The sequence below is a fragment of the Schistocerca gregaria genome, chromosome 5, assembly GCF_023897955.1.
Source record: "Schistocerca gregaria isolate iqSchGreg1 chromosome 5, iqSchGreg1.2, whole genome shotgun sequence".
In the NCBI taxonomy this organism is placed as follows: Eukaryota; Metazoa; Arthropoda; class Insecta; order Orthoptera; family Acrididae; genus Schistocerca; species Schistocerca gregaria.
Genome location: NC_064924.1, coordinates 81,950,944 through 81,972,129, shown reverse-complemented (window position 1 = coordinate 81,972,129; position 21,186 = coordinate 81,950,944). Strand labels below are relative to the sequence as shown.

Here is a 21,186-nt window from a genome sequence, read left to right as displayed (position 1 = left end):
CCGATCAGTTCCAGTCATTCCACCAGGAAGGAGGTACACGGCTCGTTTTGTCTGTAGTTCAACCTTGCCTAGGCGGTCAATACCGCGGTTCGATCGCGTCCGCATTGTTACTTTGTGGCAGGAAGATCTCTCAACAAGGAAAGTGTCCAGGCGTCTCGGAGTGAACCAAAGCGATGTTTTTCGGATATGGAGGAGATACAGAGAGACAGGAACTGTCGATGACATGCCTCGCCCAGGCCGCCCAAGGGCCACTACTGCGGTGGACGCCCGCTATCTACGGATTATGGCTGCGAGGAACCCTGACAGCAACGCCACCATGTTGCATAATACTTTTCGTGCAGGCACAGGACATCGTGTTACGACTCAAACTGTGCGCAGTAGGGTGCATGATGCGCAACTTCACTCTCGACGTCCATGGCGAGGTCCATGTTTGCAACCACGACACCATGCAGCCTAACAACATGCCGAATGGACCGCTGACGAATGGCATCACGTTCTTTTCACCGATGAGTGTCGCATATGCCTTCAACCAAACAATCGTCGGAGGCGTATTTGGAGGCAACCGGGTCAGTCTTAAGCCCTTACAGACACACTGCCCAGCGAGTGCAGCAATGGAGATTCCCTGCTGTTCTGGGGTGGCATTATGTGGGGCCTTCGTACGCCGGTAGTGGTCATGGAAGGCGCCGTAACGGCTGTACGATACGTGAATGCCATCCTCCGATCGATAGTGCAACCATATCGGCAGCATATTGGCGAGGTATTCGTCTGCATGGACGACAATTCGCGCGCTCATCGTGCACATCTTGTGAATGACTTCATTCATGATAACGACTTCGCTCAACTAGAGTGGCCAAGATGTTCTCCATACATGAACCCCATCGAACATGTCTGGAATAGATTGCAAAGGGCTGTTTATGGACGACGTGACCCACCAACCACTCTGAGGGATCTACGCTGAATCGCCGTTGAGGAGTGGGACAATCTGGACCAACAGTGCCTTGATGAACTTGTGGATAGTATGCCACGACGAATACAGGCATGCATTAATGCAAGACGAGGTGCTTCTGGGTATTAGAGGTACTGGTGTGTACAGCAATCTGGACCACCACGTCTGAAGGTCTCGTTGTATGGTGCTACAACATGCAATGTCTGGTTTTCATGGCGAATAAAAAGGGCGGAAATGATGTTTATGTTGATGTCTCTTCTTCGGAACCGAGGTGATGCAAAACTTTTTTTCTTGTGTTTATAATCTTGCTGCCCTCCTTGCCTCGTTCAGTTCACGAGATGCGAAAACTTCACCTATTAGCCGACGGCTGCCTCATGCCGCTAATGAGCTTTGTAGTTCGTTCACCAGAGCCAACTTTCCCATTCCTGCGAAGCCAGTTTCCTTGCAGAGGGGCTTCCGTCCATGTTTTACGTAGTTACAAACATACATGCCCAATGCATGAACCATTGCTACAAGTACTTTTTAAATTAAGAGTACATCCATAGATTAGTTAAAGTTACATAAATTATCATAAAAATGCATAAATATTTGCATGGAAAGTACATCCAAGAGCATGGTAGCAAAGAAGTCACATTAAGTGAAACCAGACAAAGAAGTTAGATAAGAACATTATAGGTAATATCGATATTTGTGTTACGCACTGACTGGCAAACGCCATGTACTGTGCTGCACATGTTAGTCCTGTATTTAACCATATTTGTAATTTTTCCTTTAGAAATGGTCAGTTTCATGAGCGATTAAAGTACTCAGTAGTAAAGCCACTTTATAAAAAGGGAGAAAGGGATAATGTATATAATTTTAGACCTATTTCTAGGCCATCAGTGTTTGCAAAAGTTATTGAAAAGGCTATGTATGTAAGGATAATTGATCATTTTATATCACACGATTTGCCTTTCAAATGTACAGTTCGGCTTTAGCAGTCGTTTAACAACTGAAAATGCTGTATTCTCTTTCCTCTGTGAGGTACTGGATGGGTTAAACAAAAGGTTGGCACATTTTTTGATTTAACTAAGGCATTTGATTGTGTTGATCACAAAATATTGACCGTTACAGAATACGGGGAGTAGCTCACAACTGGTTCACCTCTTACTTTAGCAACAGGCAGTAAAAGGTCATTATTCACAATGTTGATAACAACTGTGATGTGGGGTCTGAGTGGGCTACAGTCAGGTGGGGGGTGCCCCAGGGATCAGTGTTGGGACCACTCCTGTTCCTTATTTATATAAATGATATGCCCTCTAGTATTACAGGTAACTCTAATATTTCTGTTTGCTGATGACACTAGCTTAGTAGTAAAGGATGTTGTGTGCAACATTGGCTCGGTTTCAAATAGTGCAGTACATGACCTAAGTTCATGGCTAGTAGAAAATAAACTAACGCTCAATCACAGTAAGACTCAGTTTTTACAGTTTATAACACACAATGAAACAAAAACTGACGTTTTAATTTCACAGAGTGGACATATGATTAGTGAAACTGAACAGTTCAAATTTCTAGGTGTTCAGATAGATAGTAAGCTGTCGTGGAAAGCCCACGGTCAGGATCTTGTTCAAAGACTTAATACTGCCATTTTAACTATTCGAACGGTATCAGAAGTGAGTGATCGTTCGACTCAAAAATTAGTCTACTTTGCTTATTTTCATTCGCTTATGTCGTATGGTATTATATTTTGGGGTAACTCTCCTCATTTTAAAAGGATATCTTTGGCTCAGAAACGGAAGGTTCGGGCAATAAGTGGTGTGAGTTCACGAACCTCTTGTCGACCTCTGTTCGCGAATCTGGGTATTTTGACACTGGCCTCTCAATACGTATATTCCTTATTGTCGTTTATTGTTACCAATATTAGTTTATTCGCAAGAATAAGCAGCTTTCACTCGGTTATACTCGGCAGAAATCAAACCTGTATTTGGATCGGACATCCTTAATTCTTCTGCAAAAAGGTGTGCAGTATACTGTTGCATCTATTTTTAGTAAGCTGCCACTCGAATTCAAAAATCTTAGCAGTAATCCACGCGCTTTCAAATCGAAACTTAAGAGTTTCTACATGGGTCACTCCTTCTATTCTGTCGATGAGTTCCTTGAAAAATTAAGCAGATTTTTTTGTATTGCTGATAGCGTTTACTTAAATTTATGGACTGACTTTTTTAAGGTTTTATGTTTTAAGGGTTTTATGTTGTAATTTCATGTACTGACACGTCCCATGACCTGGGGTATTTGCTCCTCAATTTGGTCCTACGGAACTTGACGAGCAAATAAATAAATAAACGGGAAGGCAGTGGATGTGACGTCCAGTCATCAGCTACTGAAACCAAACCGCTGCGGCTGTCTCCGTACAGTCCTGCCAGAAACAGCTTCCTGACGTCCCACAACCAAACCCGAGACGACGGGACAGACATTAGACCGCCGTTGTCCTCGCATGGCTTCTTCGGAGGCGAGGTGACGTCTGTTCGTCAAACACTTGTGGTCGCCGTTTGCGGCGGTTTACACGAGCGGATGCATTTTCTCTGTGGTGCTGAAAGCGCAGTTGAGATCGGATTTATTGTGCATTCTCCGATATGCCACGACTGTCATTCAACGTTCAAAGTCACTTAACACGTTCATTACATAGCTACTATAACAGACTGCCATACACCGCATCTAGTAGCAAACATTCGGGCGTCATTCATGGCACATATTAAAATTGGGCAGCCCTTCCCGTGACTTTTGGCAACTATGGTATATTTATGACTGAAACCGGCGAGTAACATCGTTTCTGCGCATGACGATAATCGTTTATCAGCTCATTGTGCACTTCAAAGTCGTGCCAAAGACATTGTATAGTTAGAGTAACTTGTTTACTCGTAAATATACTCATGCTCAGAAAAAACAGAAAACCTTGCACGACTAGAGATAGGACGTCCATATGCACATGACATGTGCATTAGTATGTTCTGCAGAAATGATTGGTGTTTGTACAATGTCGGACAGCGGAACCAAGGTCAACATCGATATCGCGGCACAACACCACGTACCGGTAAAACAAGTCTGCGCCTCTCGTTGTCGTTATAAACCAAAGGTAATGGATCAGAATGCGATGCCTCACAGATGTATGTGCGAACCGTACCGTCAAATCAGTGAGTTTGAAAGCGAACGCATTATTGGGATGAGAGAATGTGATGCATGCATTCGGCAAATTGCTGCTCGAATGGGACGAAGTGTTTCGGGGCCGGCCGCGGTGGCCGAGCGGTTCTAGGCGCTTCAGTCCGGAACCGCGCGACTGCTACGGTCGCAGGTTCGAATCCTGCTTCGGGTATGGATGTGTGTTATGTTCTTAGGTTAGTTAGATTTAAGTAGTTGTAAGTTCTAAGGGACTGATGACCTCGGATGTTAAGTCCCATAGTGCTCAGAGTCATTTGAACCATTTGAAGTGTTTCGGCATGCAGCGGATGTGCGCGGAATGGTTCACGGAGGTCCTTAGAACACGACGAGGCGGGTCAGGTGTACCACCCAGACTATCTCTCGAGAAGATCGACACCTCATCCGAATGGCACTGCAGGACAGATCTGCGTTCTCCTCGGCTTTGGCGCAACAGTGGAACAGTGTTAACGCATCGTACACTACCCGTGCTAACAATGCGTCGCCGTTGATTACGGCATGGGTTACGTGCGCGTCGTCCACTTCTCCGCCCACCTTTGACAAATGTGCGGAAACATGTTAGACTGCATTAGTGTGTGGAACGACGTCACTGGGTGTAGGAATGACATCAGATAATGTTTTCGCACGAATCCGGGTTCTGTTTGTTTTAAAATGATAGCAGCATTTTGGTTCGCCGCAGACAGGGGAAGCGGCATCACAGTTACTATATTCGCACAAGCGCAAGCGCAAGACCATATGGTGTGGGTACAGCCACAAATCACAGTTGGTGCTTGTCGAGGGCACTGTGACCAATGTGACCTACGTGAATGATATCCTGCGACCTGAAACCATACTCTTTCTGCACAAGACCCCAGTCGCCATTATTCAGCAAGACAATACACGACCACATGTTGCTGCACGGACACGTACCCTCTTGAAACTTCCTGGCAGATTAAAATTGTGTGCCGGAACGACACTCGAACTCGGGACCTTTGCCTCTCGCGGGCAAGTGCTCTACCATCTGAGCTACCGAAGCACGACTCACGCCCGGTACTCACAGCTTTACTTCTGCCATGATCTCGTCTCCTACCTTCCAAACTTTACAGAAGCTCTCCTGCGAACATTGCAGAACTAGCACTCCTGAAAGAAAGGATATTGCGGAGACACGGCTTAGCCATAGCCTGGGGGATGTTTCCAGAATGAGATTTTCACTCTGCAGCAGAGAGCATCTGTAAAGTTTGGAAGGTAGGAGACGAGGTATTGGCAGAAGTAAAGCTGTGAGGACGGGGCGTGAGTCGCGCTTGGGTAGCTCAACTGCCGGCACAGTAGCTCAGCGTGTTCGATCAGAAAACCGCTGAAAAAAAAAAAAAAAAAGAGTTGTTGGTGCATCACTTGCCCGCGAAAGGCGAGTTTTTGAGTTTTGCAAGGTTAGTAACGAAAGAATTGCTACCAAAAACGTTTGCAGTGTTCATGGAAGTGCATTAGACCTTCTCAAATGCCAAAGGTGGTTTTGTAAATTCAAATGGATCTTCCTGACTGGTATCTGCCAGAAAGACTGACACCTTTAAACAAAGACACGTTTGGGGTGGAAATGGAAGCAAATTACTGTCAGACAACCGAGGAACTGTCAGATACTCTTTGTCGACCATCGGAGAACGTTTGCAGCAAAAAATGAAATGAGCGTATCGTATGGTATCGTTGGCCGGGAGGTGAAGTTTTGCGGCCAAGTGCAAGCCTTATTTCAGCCGACGCCACACTGGGCGACTTCCGCGCCGGTGATGAGGATGAAACGATGATGAGGACAACACAATACCCAGTCACCGAGCGGAGAAAATCTGCAACCCGGCTGGCGAGCACGTTACTACCCAGCTAAGCAGTCGGACGCATTTGCAGCCGACTGGTAGAGAAAGGCAAAGCTACAAGATCCATCACGTGCAGCCGGCCGGAGTGGTCGTGCGGTTCTAGGCGCTACAGTCGTGAGCCGCGCGACCGCTACGGCCGCAGGTTCGAATCCTGCCTCGGGAATGGATGTGTATGATGTCCATCGGTTAGTTAGATTTAAGTAGTTCTAAGTTCTAGGGGACTGATGACCTCAGGTGTTAGGTCCCATAGTGCTCAGAGGCCGTGTCGACTCCTCTCGACGACGCGATGGACGTTTCACCCCTGCCAGAGGAAATACAAGTGAACGACGACCGTCAGCAGCCACAAGCTGTCTGTCCCAAACCCGTGGTTGTTGACCATGGAGCTGTACCTTCCTCCGCCTTTCTGTCATCTGGCCACATTCGGACGATAGCCGCCCGCCATCCGACACGGAACAGCATGTTGGGAAGGAACGGTCGCCGAGGAAACGGAAGAGACATCGCCGTATCCCTTCTGCTGACTGCGTCCATCGAAGTCTCTACTGATGGTGCGCTGACGTGCTGACACCTGACGATGCGACGTCCTTTTGTGTCTCCACGTAGTCAGCGTCCTCCTCTGGACACCGACCTTCCCCCACCTGCGTCCGATGCGATTGCCTCCCATTCTGTGCCTGACGCTACATGTGGGCGCACTACTGATAATGTTTCACTGAACCGGCTCAGTGATACGTCTGGCTCATGGGCGGACGGACGTCGAAGCTGAAGATGGACATTCTGGAGGTGTACACAACGACGAAAGCCCTTACATGGGGTCGGCTCCCTCCGCCTCACTGTGATGTGACCTTCCGTGGGAGCCTAACAGGGAGTTCCCTATGCTTCCCCTGTGTTTGAATCGCCTGTCGTCCTGGCGATGGCAGCTTTCCAGACTTATCGCATACCCACAGTCAATTTCAAGACAGTTTGCGTACGCCACAAACTGGCTTTACTCCACAACATGCTGTATGCCGCGGACGTTGACGTAGTTCTCCTTCAGGATGTACATGTTGTAACTTTCTGTGCTCTCCTTGGTTGTACAGCACATGTCTCTCATGCTACCCCTACTGGTAGTGCTGGCCGGAGAGGCCGTGCAATTCTGTCTGGAGCCCAGTAATCGCTCCGGTAGCAGGTTCGAATCCTGCCTCGGGAATGGATGTGTGTGAGGTCCTTAGGTTATTAAGTTTCAATTAGTTCTAAGTTCTAGGCGACTAATGACCTCAGAAGTTAAGTCGCATAGTGCTCAGACCCATTTTTGAACCTACTGGTAGTAGGGTGGCGATCCTCTTACCTGACAGTATCTTCGCTGAAGCAGTTGCCACTTCCGTGGCATCAGGATCGTCAATGTCTATGTGCCATCTGGTTAGGGTCGCCGCCGTGAGCGGTCCACCTCCTTCTCACGCCTCTCTTCCTGGGTCGGCAAGGCGCATTGGTCATGGGAGGCGATTTCAACTGCACACAGGCACCCAAAGACCAACTACCACGTCATTCTACGTGCTTGGCGCTAGCGACAATTCTCCAACACTAGCCATTTTTCCAGCCCACCCGACTGCATTAACATCTCCCGCCTTGTTGTTAGTGGGGTGCAGACTGCTGAAGTCTGGCCCGCTGCGTTCTCTGACCATGACACATATATCTGCGCCGTCAGTCTCTGCCGCCAAAGGGTGTGGCGCAACCGTGGACCGTGGAAACTGAACACGATCCACCCTACTTCACCCGACAGCCGGCAGCTCATCGAGACCAAGTGGCCAGCTTGTCGTCGACGCCGTCATGCCTATCAGTCTGCCCTGTCATGGTGGGTGCTCTGTGCAAAGCCAGCTCTCCGCAAGGCCTTGATTGGTTATCGAAGGGAGGTTGCTGCGTGGCGGCGGCGGACTCAGGAATTCTGTGTCACCACTCTGAGAATGTACTATGATTCCGTATTCGCCAGAGTGTCAGGCGATGGCGAATCGTGCCAAGGCAAAAAAAAAAAAAAAAAAAAAAAATGGTTCAAATGGCTCTGAGCACTATGCGACTTAACATCTGAGGTCATCAGTCCCCTAGAACTTAGAACTACTTAAACCTAACTAACCTAAGAACGTCACACATATCCATGCCCGTGGCAGGATTCGAACCTGCGACAGTAGCGGTCACGCGGTTCCATACTGAAGCGCCTAGAACCGCTTGGCCACTCCGGCCGGCGTGCCAAGGCACTACTCACATCGCCCTCTCGCCGCCACGTGGCACAGACACTTCCTATCCGGCCACCCATGACCTGCCGTATGCTAGTACATTGGTTTCATTTGTTTGCCACGGCTTGCTGTTCAAGTTAAGGTACGAAACTATCATCGTCCAGCGGTGCACGGGCGATTTAGGTCTGTATCATGTGCCTGACAGAACGGCAGCCCTTTTCATTGGCTCTTACATGACGTTGTGGCGCCGTAGTCCTACGTGCCTTACCAGCCTAATGCTGATGGCCCTTGAACCACACACTCTCTCAGTACCTATCCAACTTTCGGAAGCCCCGCCGCCCTTCTTTAACTCCCGTCACTTTGCTTTTCAACTGAGCTACGTTCGTACTTTGATACTGCTGGCGCAACTGACATCCATTAAGGCAATCTACGCTTTCCTTCAGCAGCACACGTCACTAAATGTGGTTGAGGGGAAGCTTCCACACGTCGATTGGATGCCATTTGACGATCTGTGTGCGTTCCGTATCTTGACACTGACGTCCAATCTGCAGGGTAAGCAAGTACGTCAGTCACGCCTTCACAGGATTCACCTCGCAGACATCCCGTTGTGTGTCGACTGCGATGTTATGGACACAGACGAGCACCGCCTGGTGTGCAGATCGGCGAGAGGTGTCTGGTACTTGGTGCGTCACATGTTGTCCCTAATTGCCTGTGCGACTCCTCATCAGATACCTACTCACCTGCTCGTCTTTTCAGACGCAGAATACTTCCCGCAAGCGAAGACGAACTCTGTGAGGTGGATTCGTGAACACGCAGCACACTACTTGTTTGCTGATGGCGAGAAAGAATCTTTGACTTTTGGCAATTCATGAACACAGACAATTTTTCTCCAATTTCCTCTGCAGTGTCTACCTTAACCCACGCCAGAGCTGGGGCGTTCCCGTCATGAAGAGTTGATCCCCGCCTCTTCCACACTTAGAACCTTTATATTCACTGGTCAACGGAATGTTCTTCTCGGAAAAACTGTAAGTTGTTGGTCTCAATTGGTTTGACGGCTTACTGCGCCCTCCTCCTCGCGTGACGCCGGTTTCCTGATATTCTCGGTGGTATTAATGACAAAAATAAATAAATAAAAATATAATAGAACGAACAGGAAAATAAATAAACGATATTTATTGTACCACTACTCCACATTCCCTAAGCTTTTCTTGGTTCCTGGAGGGTGGAAACGGGAAATGGGTACCAGGCTTCGGGTTGCGATCCCTGCCCACTTTGCACCCACCTTTCTCTTTGGGCGCCAGGTAGGTTCCTGTACAAAAAAATGAATAAATAAATGAAAATAAAAATAAAAGGAAAGAGCTGCTTGCCCTTTTGTAACAAAGGAACTGAGGTGAAGTATTCAACTGTGAGCTTGAAGGGCTGTCATCTGACATCTGCCCAGACCAAATGTTTACAACAACTACAAAGAACAAGAGAGGAAGAAAAGGGTTGCTGTCACACGCTGTGCGGTTGTGCACAACTCGGAGGTAAGCTGGTTCGAACATGATGGTGCGTGACATTTTGACTGCAAGTATATGGCCGGTAGGTTGAGGAAAGGTGGTGGTGTGGAGTTCCTCATCACCATTGTTTCCACCAATGTCTTGGATTCAATTGCAAACCTCTCCGCAGTGCCTCGTGGCACCTTGGTGGTCTTCGAGAGCAGTCGGCTGTGTGCCAGCACAGTGTTTCACGTTCCCCCTTCACTTTGTCCATAACAACAGACCCCCCTGCAGGTCCAGAAGTTAGAATAGGCCCGAGGTATCCCTGCCTGTCGTAGAGGCGACAAAAAGGAGTCTCACACTTTTCAGCCCTGTAAGTTCAAGTCCCATTTCATGGTTTGACCTGTCAGTTTTCAAATTCTACAGAAGTGCTGGCCGTATGGGGAAAGACGCCTTACGTGGTGCATGAGTTATCCATAGTTCCCTTAAATTAGATCTGCTGATGTCTGAGCTGTAAACTCTCGACATATGCCAAGGAGTAGATGCCATCTTCGTGGGGCATCTGGACTCGCGGCAACGGCCTTCATGCCATGTGGCCTTTGCTGTGGCAGGGTGGCGCCCACGGGGAGAGCCCTGGATCGGAGTGGGGGCCATCAGGGCAGATGACCCGCTATGAAGCGGACTAAGTCATCTCTTGCTGATGTCCATACGGCGCCAGCAAGCTTCGCAAGACATCTCAGCTGACCGTATGCAGCAGCCACCACATAATTCAACACCATCAGTTCGATGTATTCCTGGATATAAGGCGACCATGGGCAACGACCACGACGTGTCGTTGCCCACAAGATCACAGAACCTTGGAAATCTGTCGATTTCCTGGACAAGATTTGGGTGGTACCGCTCATCACGGGTCTCTGCACACGAACACGGCCATCACCGTACGTCAGAGGATATTTGTACTCATCTGTGAATAGCAAGGTTCAGTGAGGAAGCTGCCAGTCGCCATGGGAACGGCAGAACTGAAGGCGAGCTGCAATATGTCGTGTCAAGTGGGGTACTCGAACAGGACGTCTAGGCTGCGTGGTATGGCCCTTTCTTGTAATCTGATCCTTACAGTGTGATCGGGCACAGCGCCTTCAGTGGCTCCTCTGAGATGGTCTTGCAGTGCTGTGGCGGTATCTCTGCGACCCTGAAAGACTTGGATGGACGAATATCGGTCTTCACGAGTGATTATAATGCGTCGTCGACCTATTCCAACACCCGTTATGTACTGACCTGTCTCCCTGTAGCGTGTCGACAACCTATGGATGACAGATGGAGAGACACTGACATTTGCAGGAACGCAACGGAATGTCCATCCTTTCTGGATGAAACAGACTGCCATTGCAACTTGCATTGGATTAAGATTACATTGCATGCGATTGGTTGCATACAGCGTCCACAAATGACAACTGCCATCTGTGCACCTCACTAGAGAACACTGGGACGTCGGTACGCACTTCCTTCTGACGGGTCGCCTGTCTCAGGTAGTGCATGGCACAGCCAATAAATGGCTATCGGCAGATGACATTAATTGTTTCACACATTGAAAGCGAAGTTCTCAAGCCATGCAAGAAGACCACAGGTACAGCCGGTGTCAAAATAGATTTAACGTACAGGACGCTGGTTCATGTGCTAATTCTTCTGAACAGTGTACTTCCAGCAAAACACTCCCCAGCAATTTGATTTATATTACTTGTTAATATGTTTCCTTTCCGCAGGAAAGATTTTGTTATTCATGCCAGTGCACATTTTATATCCTCCTGCCACCGTCAGTTATTTTTATGCCCAAATAGTAAAGCTTTTCATTACCTAATCTAATTATTTCTACATCACCTGACTTAATTCAACTGCACTCTTGTTTTACGTTTTTTGAAATTTTACGTTCTGACCTCTTTGCGGGAGAATGTATTCCGTTCAATATAGCTTCCACATCATTAGCCACCTCTAACGGAATTACGATGTCACTGGCAGATCGTAAAGTTTTAATTTCTTCTCAAGGCGATTTAATTCCTTTCAATTTCTTTAATCTCTACCAACTAACATTCGTTAAAGACACTTCTCTGCAGAGTAGCAGATTCCAGGTATTTCGTCAGGGCAAGAAGAGCAGATGGTGCATGCAAAGAGCGCCGTACCTCAAGGCAAAGTGCACGCTCCTGTACTTCTAAATAATTACATGAGTGATAAGCCCATCACAGGAGACACCAGATATTTGATCTGTGCTGATGATACAGAAGTGGCTGCTCAAGGGAAGACATTCGAAGAGGTGGAAGAAAAATTGCCTTCATCATTGGATGCTCTTGGCCTTTACAGTGAGGGAAATCATCGAAGCTATTGTGTGCATTTCACTTACGTAATAGAGAAGATCGGTACGAATTGGACGTCACATAGCATGGCAAACGACTTCAATATCTGTCTGTCTGGATGTTACTCTAGAGCGCATACTGTCTTTCAAAAACATTGCCACCACACGAGGATGAAGATCAGTCCAAGGGAACAATATTTTGAGAAAGATTACAAACAAGGTCCTGTGATGCTAGTCGTCACGTCCTGGGAACTTGTGCTCTTGCTTTGTGTGACAGCTGCAAGATACGCCTAACCTGGGTCGAGTGCATCTGTTCACACCAAGCACCTTGACTCCACAGTCAGTAACGAGACTGTCCGAATCCTGTCAGACTGTGCGACAACATTTCATAAATAACGAACACAATTTTTTTTTCTTACCGGTTTATGTCTCTTTACAGTCCTTCAGTATAGTCTCCCTGCTTCTCTATGACGGCATCTCAACGTCCCGGAAGCTCTGTTATTCCATCCAGGACACCACTTCTATTCATCGGTCGAATGTTTCGGGTAACGATGGTAGAACGCTCTTCTAGAGAAAGATAACGGCGGCCACGCTTAAGTTTATTCAACTTCAACAGCAAGTCGAAGTCTGATTGACTTACGTCCGGGATGTAGGAAGGATACGGGAACACTTCCCATCCGCATTCGCGCAGTTTTGGGGCTACACCATTGCCGCTATGGAGGCAAGCATCGTGATGGGGAATGAGCGGACCAGCCTCGACCAAATGAGGCTGGTTTTGCATTTTTCTGCACAGGCCTGCATGAAGTTACTACGATAATACACGGCTGTGACACATGGAACTCGATCTCTCGTGGTGATTCCTTGGTGATCATAAGCAAACATCATCATTTGATTGAGCTTTGGTTTAGCGCGTCGGAATGTTTTTTGGCGTGGAGAATCTGAAGCTCTCCACTTTGATATCAACTCCGGTTCAAAGTCTCCAATCCACGTTTCATCAATAGCGACAATTCGACCCCAGAATCCTTGACCTTCACTATGAAATGGTTGGTAAACAGCGTTGCAATGTCCAGGTGTTTCTGCTTCTCTTCAGTAGTCAAACAGTGTAGGATCCATCCCGCAGAAATTTTTCTCTTCTTGAAATTTTTTGGCAGAATAAGGAATACTTGTGTTGGGAGATTCCCTCTTTCTTCAGAGTGTTCATCACAAGTCATACTGCGCTCTTCTTCAAGAGCACCTGACACGAGTTTCACACTTCGTTCATCTATTAAGTTGTTTGACCTTCCGATTCTAGGATTATCGTCTATGTTCATACGACTTCCACGAAAACGATTAACCCAGCGTGAAACTGTACTACTGTTCCATGTGGAACTTCACTTAACGCACTGTAAGTTTCCATCGGGTTTTTGCCGCATAAAGTTACGATCTTGATGTACGACATCTGCTCTTCAACAGCAACACTATCCGAGACCACTGCAGCGTTCATTTCCACCTCTAGCCAGTTTTATGTTGGAGTACACAGCGGAAAAACGAAAACACATGCCTCTTCCTCAAGCTCTCAACTATATCTGAGGTAATGTTCGTTGTTGCATCAAAGAATCCACAGTAATATCAACATGTGCATTATTTATAAAATTTCCCTTGTGTGAAGCCAATTTCGGTCCACAAACTTTTCCTTATTGTTGGTATAGTTCTCCCCGCTAACGAAAAGCGTTGCAGCTGATTCAGAGAGTGACGCAAATCAGAGACCCCATCCTGTACTGCATGATCATCAAGCTGCAGTCTGTCAGCTCAAAATCTAGAGCGCTTCATCGCTAGAACCCAACAGCTGGAGGGAACACCAGAGTCTAACGACGTCACGGGTTGGAAGAGGAATCTGCCACCAGGTATCGCTGCAAAGGAAGAGCTAGCTGCAGGGTGCGATCACCTCACTCTATTTGAAGATCACTCAATCACCTTTGTGTGGCCGTCTCCAGTTGCAAGATTAGCAGCCTTCCAACTGATGGAGACGTGCCCTATGAGCGTGGAACTACACAAGATTCTGGCCACTTCCTCATATGACTCTACTCGAACAACCTTGCAGAACGTAGGACTTGGTCGAAGCAAATAACAAGTCCATCAGAATTATAGCATTGTGGAAATGCTGAGTGGACACAGTAATGTAGGAATGAATTCCTTTTCCAAATTTCTCCTTAATTTCATTCACTTCTAGCTCTATGTGCAGAGTGAATAACACTGGAGGGAGTAGATCGGCTAGTAAGTTACTTAATGTTCCTAGATAATATGAACGTTTTTTAATCGAATTGCTGTTGACAAGAGTCAGTTTACAGGAACTGTACTTTCAGTGGATGGCTACATGCTGGCCATTTACAAATTACTAAGTTACACCCTGACCTAAATTTAACATCGATGAACAGATTATTTTCACGGTATTTACACTTCAAATAATTTTTTTTTCATTTAACAGACTCCCAGTTATTTTTAATAAAAAATCGTCTGTGGAAAAGGAGGAGTTGTCAAGCAGAAATTATTTTAGATTATATTTAAAACTTGAGTTTCTATCTGTCAGATATTTTATGTAATGGAAAAATGATCAAAACTTTTTTGATGCACGCTGAACTCCTTTCTGAGACACTGACTGCTTTAGTAATGGTTAATAACGGTTACTTTTTATTCTATCATTGTAGATGAGGACATTTTTTATATTATTGTGATAGATTATTTCTGACAAATTTCATAAGTGAATGTACCTATTGTGAAGGAGTTATTAAAATTTCGAACTCCTTCAAGAGAATACCTGAAAGATAGCTGTGGGCACACAGCACATATTATTCTTACTGCTAGTCTCTCTGATATCAGTACTTCCTTTCTAAAGCATGAGTTTCCCCAAAAAATTATCCCAGTGATTAGAAATATATAAGATATGTTAGGCAGCTGACACGTTTGTTTCTAAGATGAGGGATTATTTGAGGAGTAGAAGTAGCAGAACTGAATTGTTTAAGCAGATCAGTAGTATGTTTCTTCCACTTCAAGTTTTCATCAGTATAAACATACAAAAATTTGGTACATTCTATCCTCTTTACTTTCTTCTGTTTATGTGGTATGTCTGTTGGTATGGCTTGTACAGAACTGTATATAGCATGTTTTCCCAAAATTAAGGGAGAGTCCTTTTTCAAGTGATCTCTCAATACACCATTAGCAATCTCTTCTGTTTTGTTTCATTCTGAGCGGTTTTATTGTGACACTAGTATTGTCTGTAAAAAGACCAGTTGTGCTTCATGAGCATTAAGAGGAAGGTCATTCACATAGGAGTGGACCCAAAAGTGAACCCCGTGGGCCTTCCTTCATGATTGCTTCCCAGTCACTAAAATCTTCTATGTTTCCAACATTGTTTGAAGTATTCAGGACAAAGTTTTGCTTTCTTTTCGTTAAATATTAATCGAAAGAGATGTTTGTAAAGCCAACAATTTCACAGAACATATGATTTTGTAATAGAATAACATTATTTATACAGTCAGTCGTCTTGTACAGATCAAAAAAATTGCGCTAGGCATGTTTTGTTGTTTAAGGATTCTAATATTTGATAAGTAAATGTACAAATAATATTTCCAGACGACCAGCCCTTCTGAGATCAAAATGTCATGCACTAACTGAATAGTTTGTACGTACCTGTTTCTCTTGAGTATATTACTTTTGCTACTATTTTGGAAAAAGGTCAGAGACACTGTCTCATTCCTTTTCTTATTATTGCATCCCCTTTATGACTTATGACTCATAGTTGTTAAATAGTATGTGATCAAATATTACCGAAGTACTGGCAAGAATGCGGCAGGTGGTTGACGAAAGATGTTATTGGCACTGTTTTCTGAAGTGACGGTAATATATGACGTACGATGTCAATGGATACCGCACACTGTATGGATGTTTTCTTCTTAGGTATCGTGAGCGCGCCAAACAAGTGTCCCAACTGTTCCGGGACCGACCACGACCTCCGATGGAAGAGGCGATCTACTGGGTGGAGTACGTCATCAGGCACCGGGGGGCGCCGCACCTGAGGTCCGCCGCGCTGGACCTGGCCTGGTACCAGTACCTGCTGCTAGACGTCGCTGCCTTCGTCGTGGCGGCGGTCGTCTTCTCTGTGGCGCTGCTCTTCTTTGGAGTACGGACGCTGCTGAGGTGCTGCCCGCCGACTAGGGTCCCAGCTAACAAAAAGAAGACCAAATGACTTTGCGAACGGCTGCGCAAGTTGTAAAAAATGTGTGAAGCCAAGGTGGTCTATTCTGCAAGTCACATTTGATAGAGGGACATAATTAAGGGGAACATAACTACTGTACACTGAAAAGCAAGTATCTTTGGATGGCGTCTTTGTACATTATGGCAGCCTCAAATAACAAAATTCTATTTTGACCAATTGTTGCACTCATTATCAATGGAATGTTTGGCACTTCATACATATCTGACTATCACACCATAGCATCGACATTAGCTAGCTGATTGACCCGTGAATTTACCTTCAGAACCTTTCTTAAGAACTTTTAGTAGCGATTCATCAAGAACATTAACACATTTAATCACACTATGTGAGCGTGGAAGTAGTTGCCGGTGGGTAATTGATAAAAACAAATTAGATTTCTTTCAACAAATGGAACGTTTCATTCCTAAAAGCCTTTCTTTAACAGATTTAAAATTATAATCAGAAAGCACCCTCTAAACATCAAGTTACAATTTATTCAGAGGCTGAAAGAACAAATTTTGGACAGTATGAGCTTTCGGGCTGAGAACCTTGCCGCTCCCTTTTGACACGGCCGTAGTCACGACCGCTCACAACAACCTCTGAAAGACTACACTGGTGCAAATCTGCAACACACCACATTACTTTAAACTAAAAATTTTAACAATTCACACAATCACATAAACTATGCACCCTGTAGAAGGGATGCAAATAGTACAAAACACTAACATTAAAAGATTAACTTGCCACCGAAGGTGCAACCTGATTTTTTTTAATGTCTTACAGTGGAATGGTAGCAATTTTATGTACTAAAATAACCATTTAAATAAAAACTCATAAAATGCAGTCTTACATAAAATACACAAGGTTGGCCAGGCATGTACTACCTCACAAGAATGATAGGCAAGATAAAAACATATTTCTGGAATTCGTCCGTTACACTCCATGCAATAAATTCGTTAATACCGAACCCGACAAACATGACAGAGGCAGCTATTAACGTACGGTAGACCGACACACAGACAGACAGACACTAAATGCCTAACAAATGCGGACGAGAGACAGACGAGCAATCTGACTGACCAAGAAAACAAAACCTGGCGCAGCACCCCCAAAACGCTCTCCCGAGCCCTCCGCTGCCAGCCGCTTCAACGGACGCAGGAAGGCGCGCCGATCTCCCGTCTCAGGGCGTCGCAGCTCGCCCCGGCCAGACCGATGACGTGGGTTGACTCCTGTTGCTCTCGTGTCGACCACGAAGTCACTACCCTTCGCTATACGGCGCGGCCCACTGGACTGACGTGGCGACCTCCCATGCGCCGACACTCAAGACGGACAAGTCATCTTGTGTCCCGGTGCGCGACCGACCAACCGATCGATCCAACCGCCAATGACCATTACCTGAACAAACTCGAGCAGACAAGCAGACACTGACAGCCCCACACTGACCCAGCTGACCAACAGACTCAGACTACCCTTGTAGCGCCCCATAAATACACGTGAACAGGCAACCTTTCCCCTTTTCCACCAGAGGGAGATACCAAAGCTGCGACTGCCACAGCTGCGCTACCGCCAGAAACGGAGGGCGGCTGCTTCACACAACGCGCTGCGGCACGCTCTTCTAACAGCAATTTTTACCACGGCTCACAGACCGTTTTTTAATTTTTAACAAGTAATTATGTGACATAAGTTTCTTAGTTTTGCTTATCGTAACGGATCGGAATATTACTCTAGGCTGGGCAGTGATTGTGGTAGAGGCGGGACACATGTCCTTTGTGCCACCACCCTTCCCTTCCCCCTACCACCTCCCTCCCCTCCTCGGCCGCTCCCTCCCCCCTCTCTCCGTCGCCACACGTCCCGCGATGGAATCTGGGTACCCCATCTATCTGCCCCACGCGGAGTGGCCGCGTGGTTTAGGGCGCCATGTCACGGATTGCGTCCCCCTCCCCTCCCTCCTCCCTTGGGCATAGGTACTACAACTGGTCACCTCGTACCCATTCTTGCTGCGTGGGAGACGTCAACTTTGTACACGGAGGTGACAAAAATCATGGGACAGCGATATGCACATATAGATGGTGGTACTATCGCACACAAAGTATAAAAGGGCAGAACACTGGCGGAGCTGTCATTTGCACTCTGGTGATTCATATGAAAAGTTGTCCTACGTGATTATGGCCGAACGACGGGGATCAACATATCTTGAGCGCGGAATGATAGTTGGAGCTAGACGCATGGCACATTCCGTTAAGAAAATCGTTAAAGAATCCAGTATTTCGAGATCCAAAATGTTAAGAGTCTGCCGAGAATACCGCATTTCAGGCATTACTTCTGACCTCTGAGAACGAAATGGCCGACGGCATTCACTTGATGAGAGAGAGCAGAGGCGCTGACGTAAAGTTGTAAGGGCTAACAGACAAGCAACACTGTGTGAAGTAACAGCATAAATCAATGTGGGATGTACAACGAACGTAGCCGCTAGAGCAGTGCGGCGAAATTTGGCGTTATTGATCTATAGCAGCAGACGGCCGACGCGAGTACCTTCGCTAACAGCACGACATCGCCTGAACCGCCTCCCCTGTGCTAGTGGCTATATCGATTGGACCCTAGACGAGTGGAAATCCATCGCCTGGTCAGACGAGTCCCGATTTCAGTTGGCAAGAGCTGAGGGTAGGGTTCGAGCGTGTCGCAGACCCAACGAAAGCGTGGACTCAAGTTGTAAACAAGGCACTGTGCATCCTGGTGGCGGCTCGATTATGGTGAGGGTTGTGCTTACATGAAATGGACTGGGTTCTCTGGTACAACTTGAAATGCTTATATTCAGCTATCTGGAGGGCAGTTATAGGCATTCATGAATTTCATGTTCCCAAACAACGATGAAATGTTTATGGATGACAATCCGCCCTATCGGTGACTTACTTGAAGAACACTTTGGACAGTTCGAGCAAATGATTTGGCCACTCAGATCGCCCGATATGGTACATAATCGAGGGGTAAGTTTGTGCACAAAATCTTGCACTGACAGCACTTTCACAGTAATGGACGGCAATAGAAGCAGCACGACTCAGTATTTCTGCAGGGGACTTAGACGAACTTGCGGAGTCCATGCCTTGTCGAGTTGCTCCACTAGGCTCGAGAAAAGGAGATCCGACACGATATTAGGAGGCATCCCATGACTTCTGCCACTTCTGTATTTTCAAATGGTAACCTTCGATTTTTTTGCATATTCGGATTCTACGCCAAATATACGTACAGTTTCTTCAAACCATTGTTTTCCATCCGTTGTAGATGGCGCTGTATTCGTCAAATCTCAAGTGTGTCTGTTTCCGCAATTAAGAACCGACGCAGTTGATTCTACATATCATTGAGGAAGTAAATGTAAATCTTTGTGTTCTTTCGTTAGGCTTAGAGTCTGAATATGCAATAAAAGTGAAAGGTTCCCATCTGAAAACACGAAGTTGACCTAGCCCACGCAGGAGGGATGGGTAGGAATTGGCGAGTTGTAGCAGAGACAGATATCCTCTATAAAATTCTTAACTTCTCAAATAATTATTTTTTTTTCATATGATGAATACTTCTTGAGATATTTACCTGTCTCAAGTTAAAAAAAGGGCCCTGTATACAAACTGTGGCGGGAATCATGTTCGTGCAACTTCCTGGCAGATTAAAACTGTGTGCCAGACCGAGACTCGAACTCGTGTATTTACGTTTTGCGGGGAAGTGGTCTACCATCTGAGCTACCCAAGTACGACCCAAGGCCCGTCCTCACACCTCTAATTCCGCCAGTACCTCGTCTCCTACCTTCCAAACTTCGCAGAAGCTCTCCTGCGAAGCTTGCAGAACTAACACTCCTGAAAGACAGGATATTGCTGAGAAATGGCTTAGCCACAGCCTGTGGGATGTTCCCAGAGTGAGATTTCCAGGCGGCCGAGGTGGCCAAGCGGTTCTAGGCGCTTCAGTCTGGAACCGCGCGACCGCTACGGTCGCAGGTTCGAATCCTGCCTCAGGCATGGATGTGTGTGATGTCCTTAGGTTAGTTAGGTTCAAGTAGTTGTAAGTTCTAGGGGACTGATGACCTCAGAAATAAAGTCCCATAGTGGTCAGAGCCATCTGAACATTTTTTTTTTTAATTTTCACTCTGCAGCGGCACGTTGCCACCACAGCTCAGACATGACGTATGCTCGACAACGATTCGCACAAAGTGTTGGAAAGCATATGCTCTGAAACATGCGTTAAAGGCATATCAAAGAAATTGCTGCGAAGAGGGGAACTCACCCTCGCACCGCCCTCAGATTTAATGGTAAGATGGGTCAGTTAGGAGCCCGTCAACAACTGAACACAGATCAAGCATGAAAACAGGAAGAAGGTGAACTCAACGGTTGAAAGAGAAGCGAAATAGAAACAGTGAACGCTCCGAGCTCAAGATGTGCAACCAGTGAATTTGAAATGCCATGGCGTCGTGGATATGTGGCCACGGTGTTGGAATGTAAAGGTGAAAATCCGTGTTCAAATTTCCCTTGTGGCCCATATTTTTCTTTTTCACATAATTATGAACTCGCCATCTGATCACTGACTTATTTGTTCTCTGTGTTCAAATTTGTGTCTGCGTCGTGACTTAGGGTCTGTTTGTAACAGTGATGTGTAAGGAAAGGTACCTCAAGACGTACGTACCTCCTATTTGTTCTACACAAGTACTTGTTACGGCTCTTGGCTTCCGTTTTGGGACTCTTGACTTCCTTTGTTGTCAAAAAAGACCAACACGGTGGATGCACAACGATGACGCCGTGGTCACTGCAATTCGCTCGATGTCGCACATCTTGAGCTTGGAGCAGTCACTGTTTCTATTTTGCTTCTTTTTTTCGCAGTTTAGTACACCTTCTTCCTGTTTTCATGCTTGATCTGTCTTCACTCTTTAACGGGCTGACCACTGGGCCATCTTACCACTAGATCTGAGGCGGG

The 21,186-nt window shown here is 46.4% G+C and overlaps 1 protein-coding gene across 1 annotated transcript in view; it reads left to right on the top strand.

Annotated features, from left to right (window-relative positions):
* Window positions 1-16,640, top strand: part of LOC126272921 (UDP-glycosyltransferase UGT5-like) — a 136,592-nt gene extending 119,952 nt beyond the window's left edge. The window contains exon 7 of the mRNA XM_049976209.1: window positions 15,939-16,640. Within this exon, the coding sequence (XP_049832166.1) occupies window positions 15,939-16,227 (289 nt within the window). The 3' untranslated portion in view covers window positions 16,228-16,640. The remainder of the gene's footprint in view (window positions 1-15,938) is intronic.
* The last annotated feature ends 4,546 nt before the right edge of the window (window positions 16,641-21,186 follow it).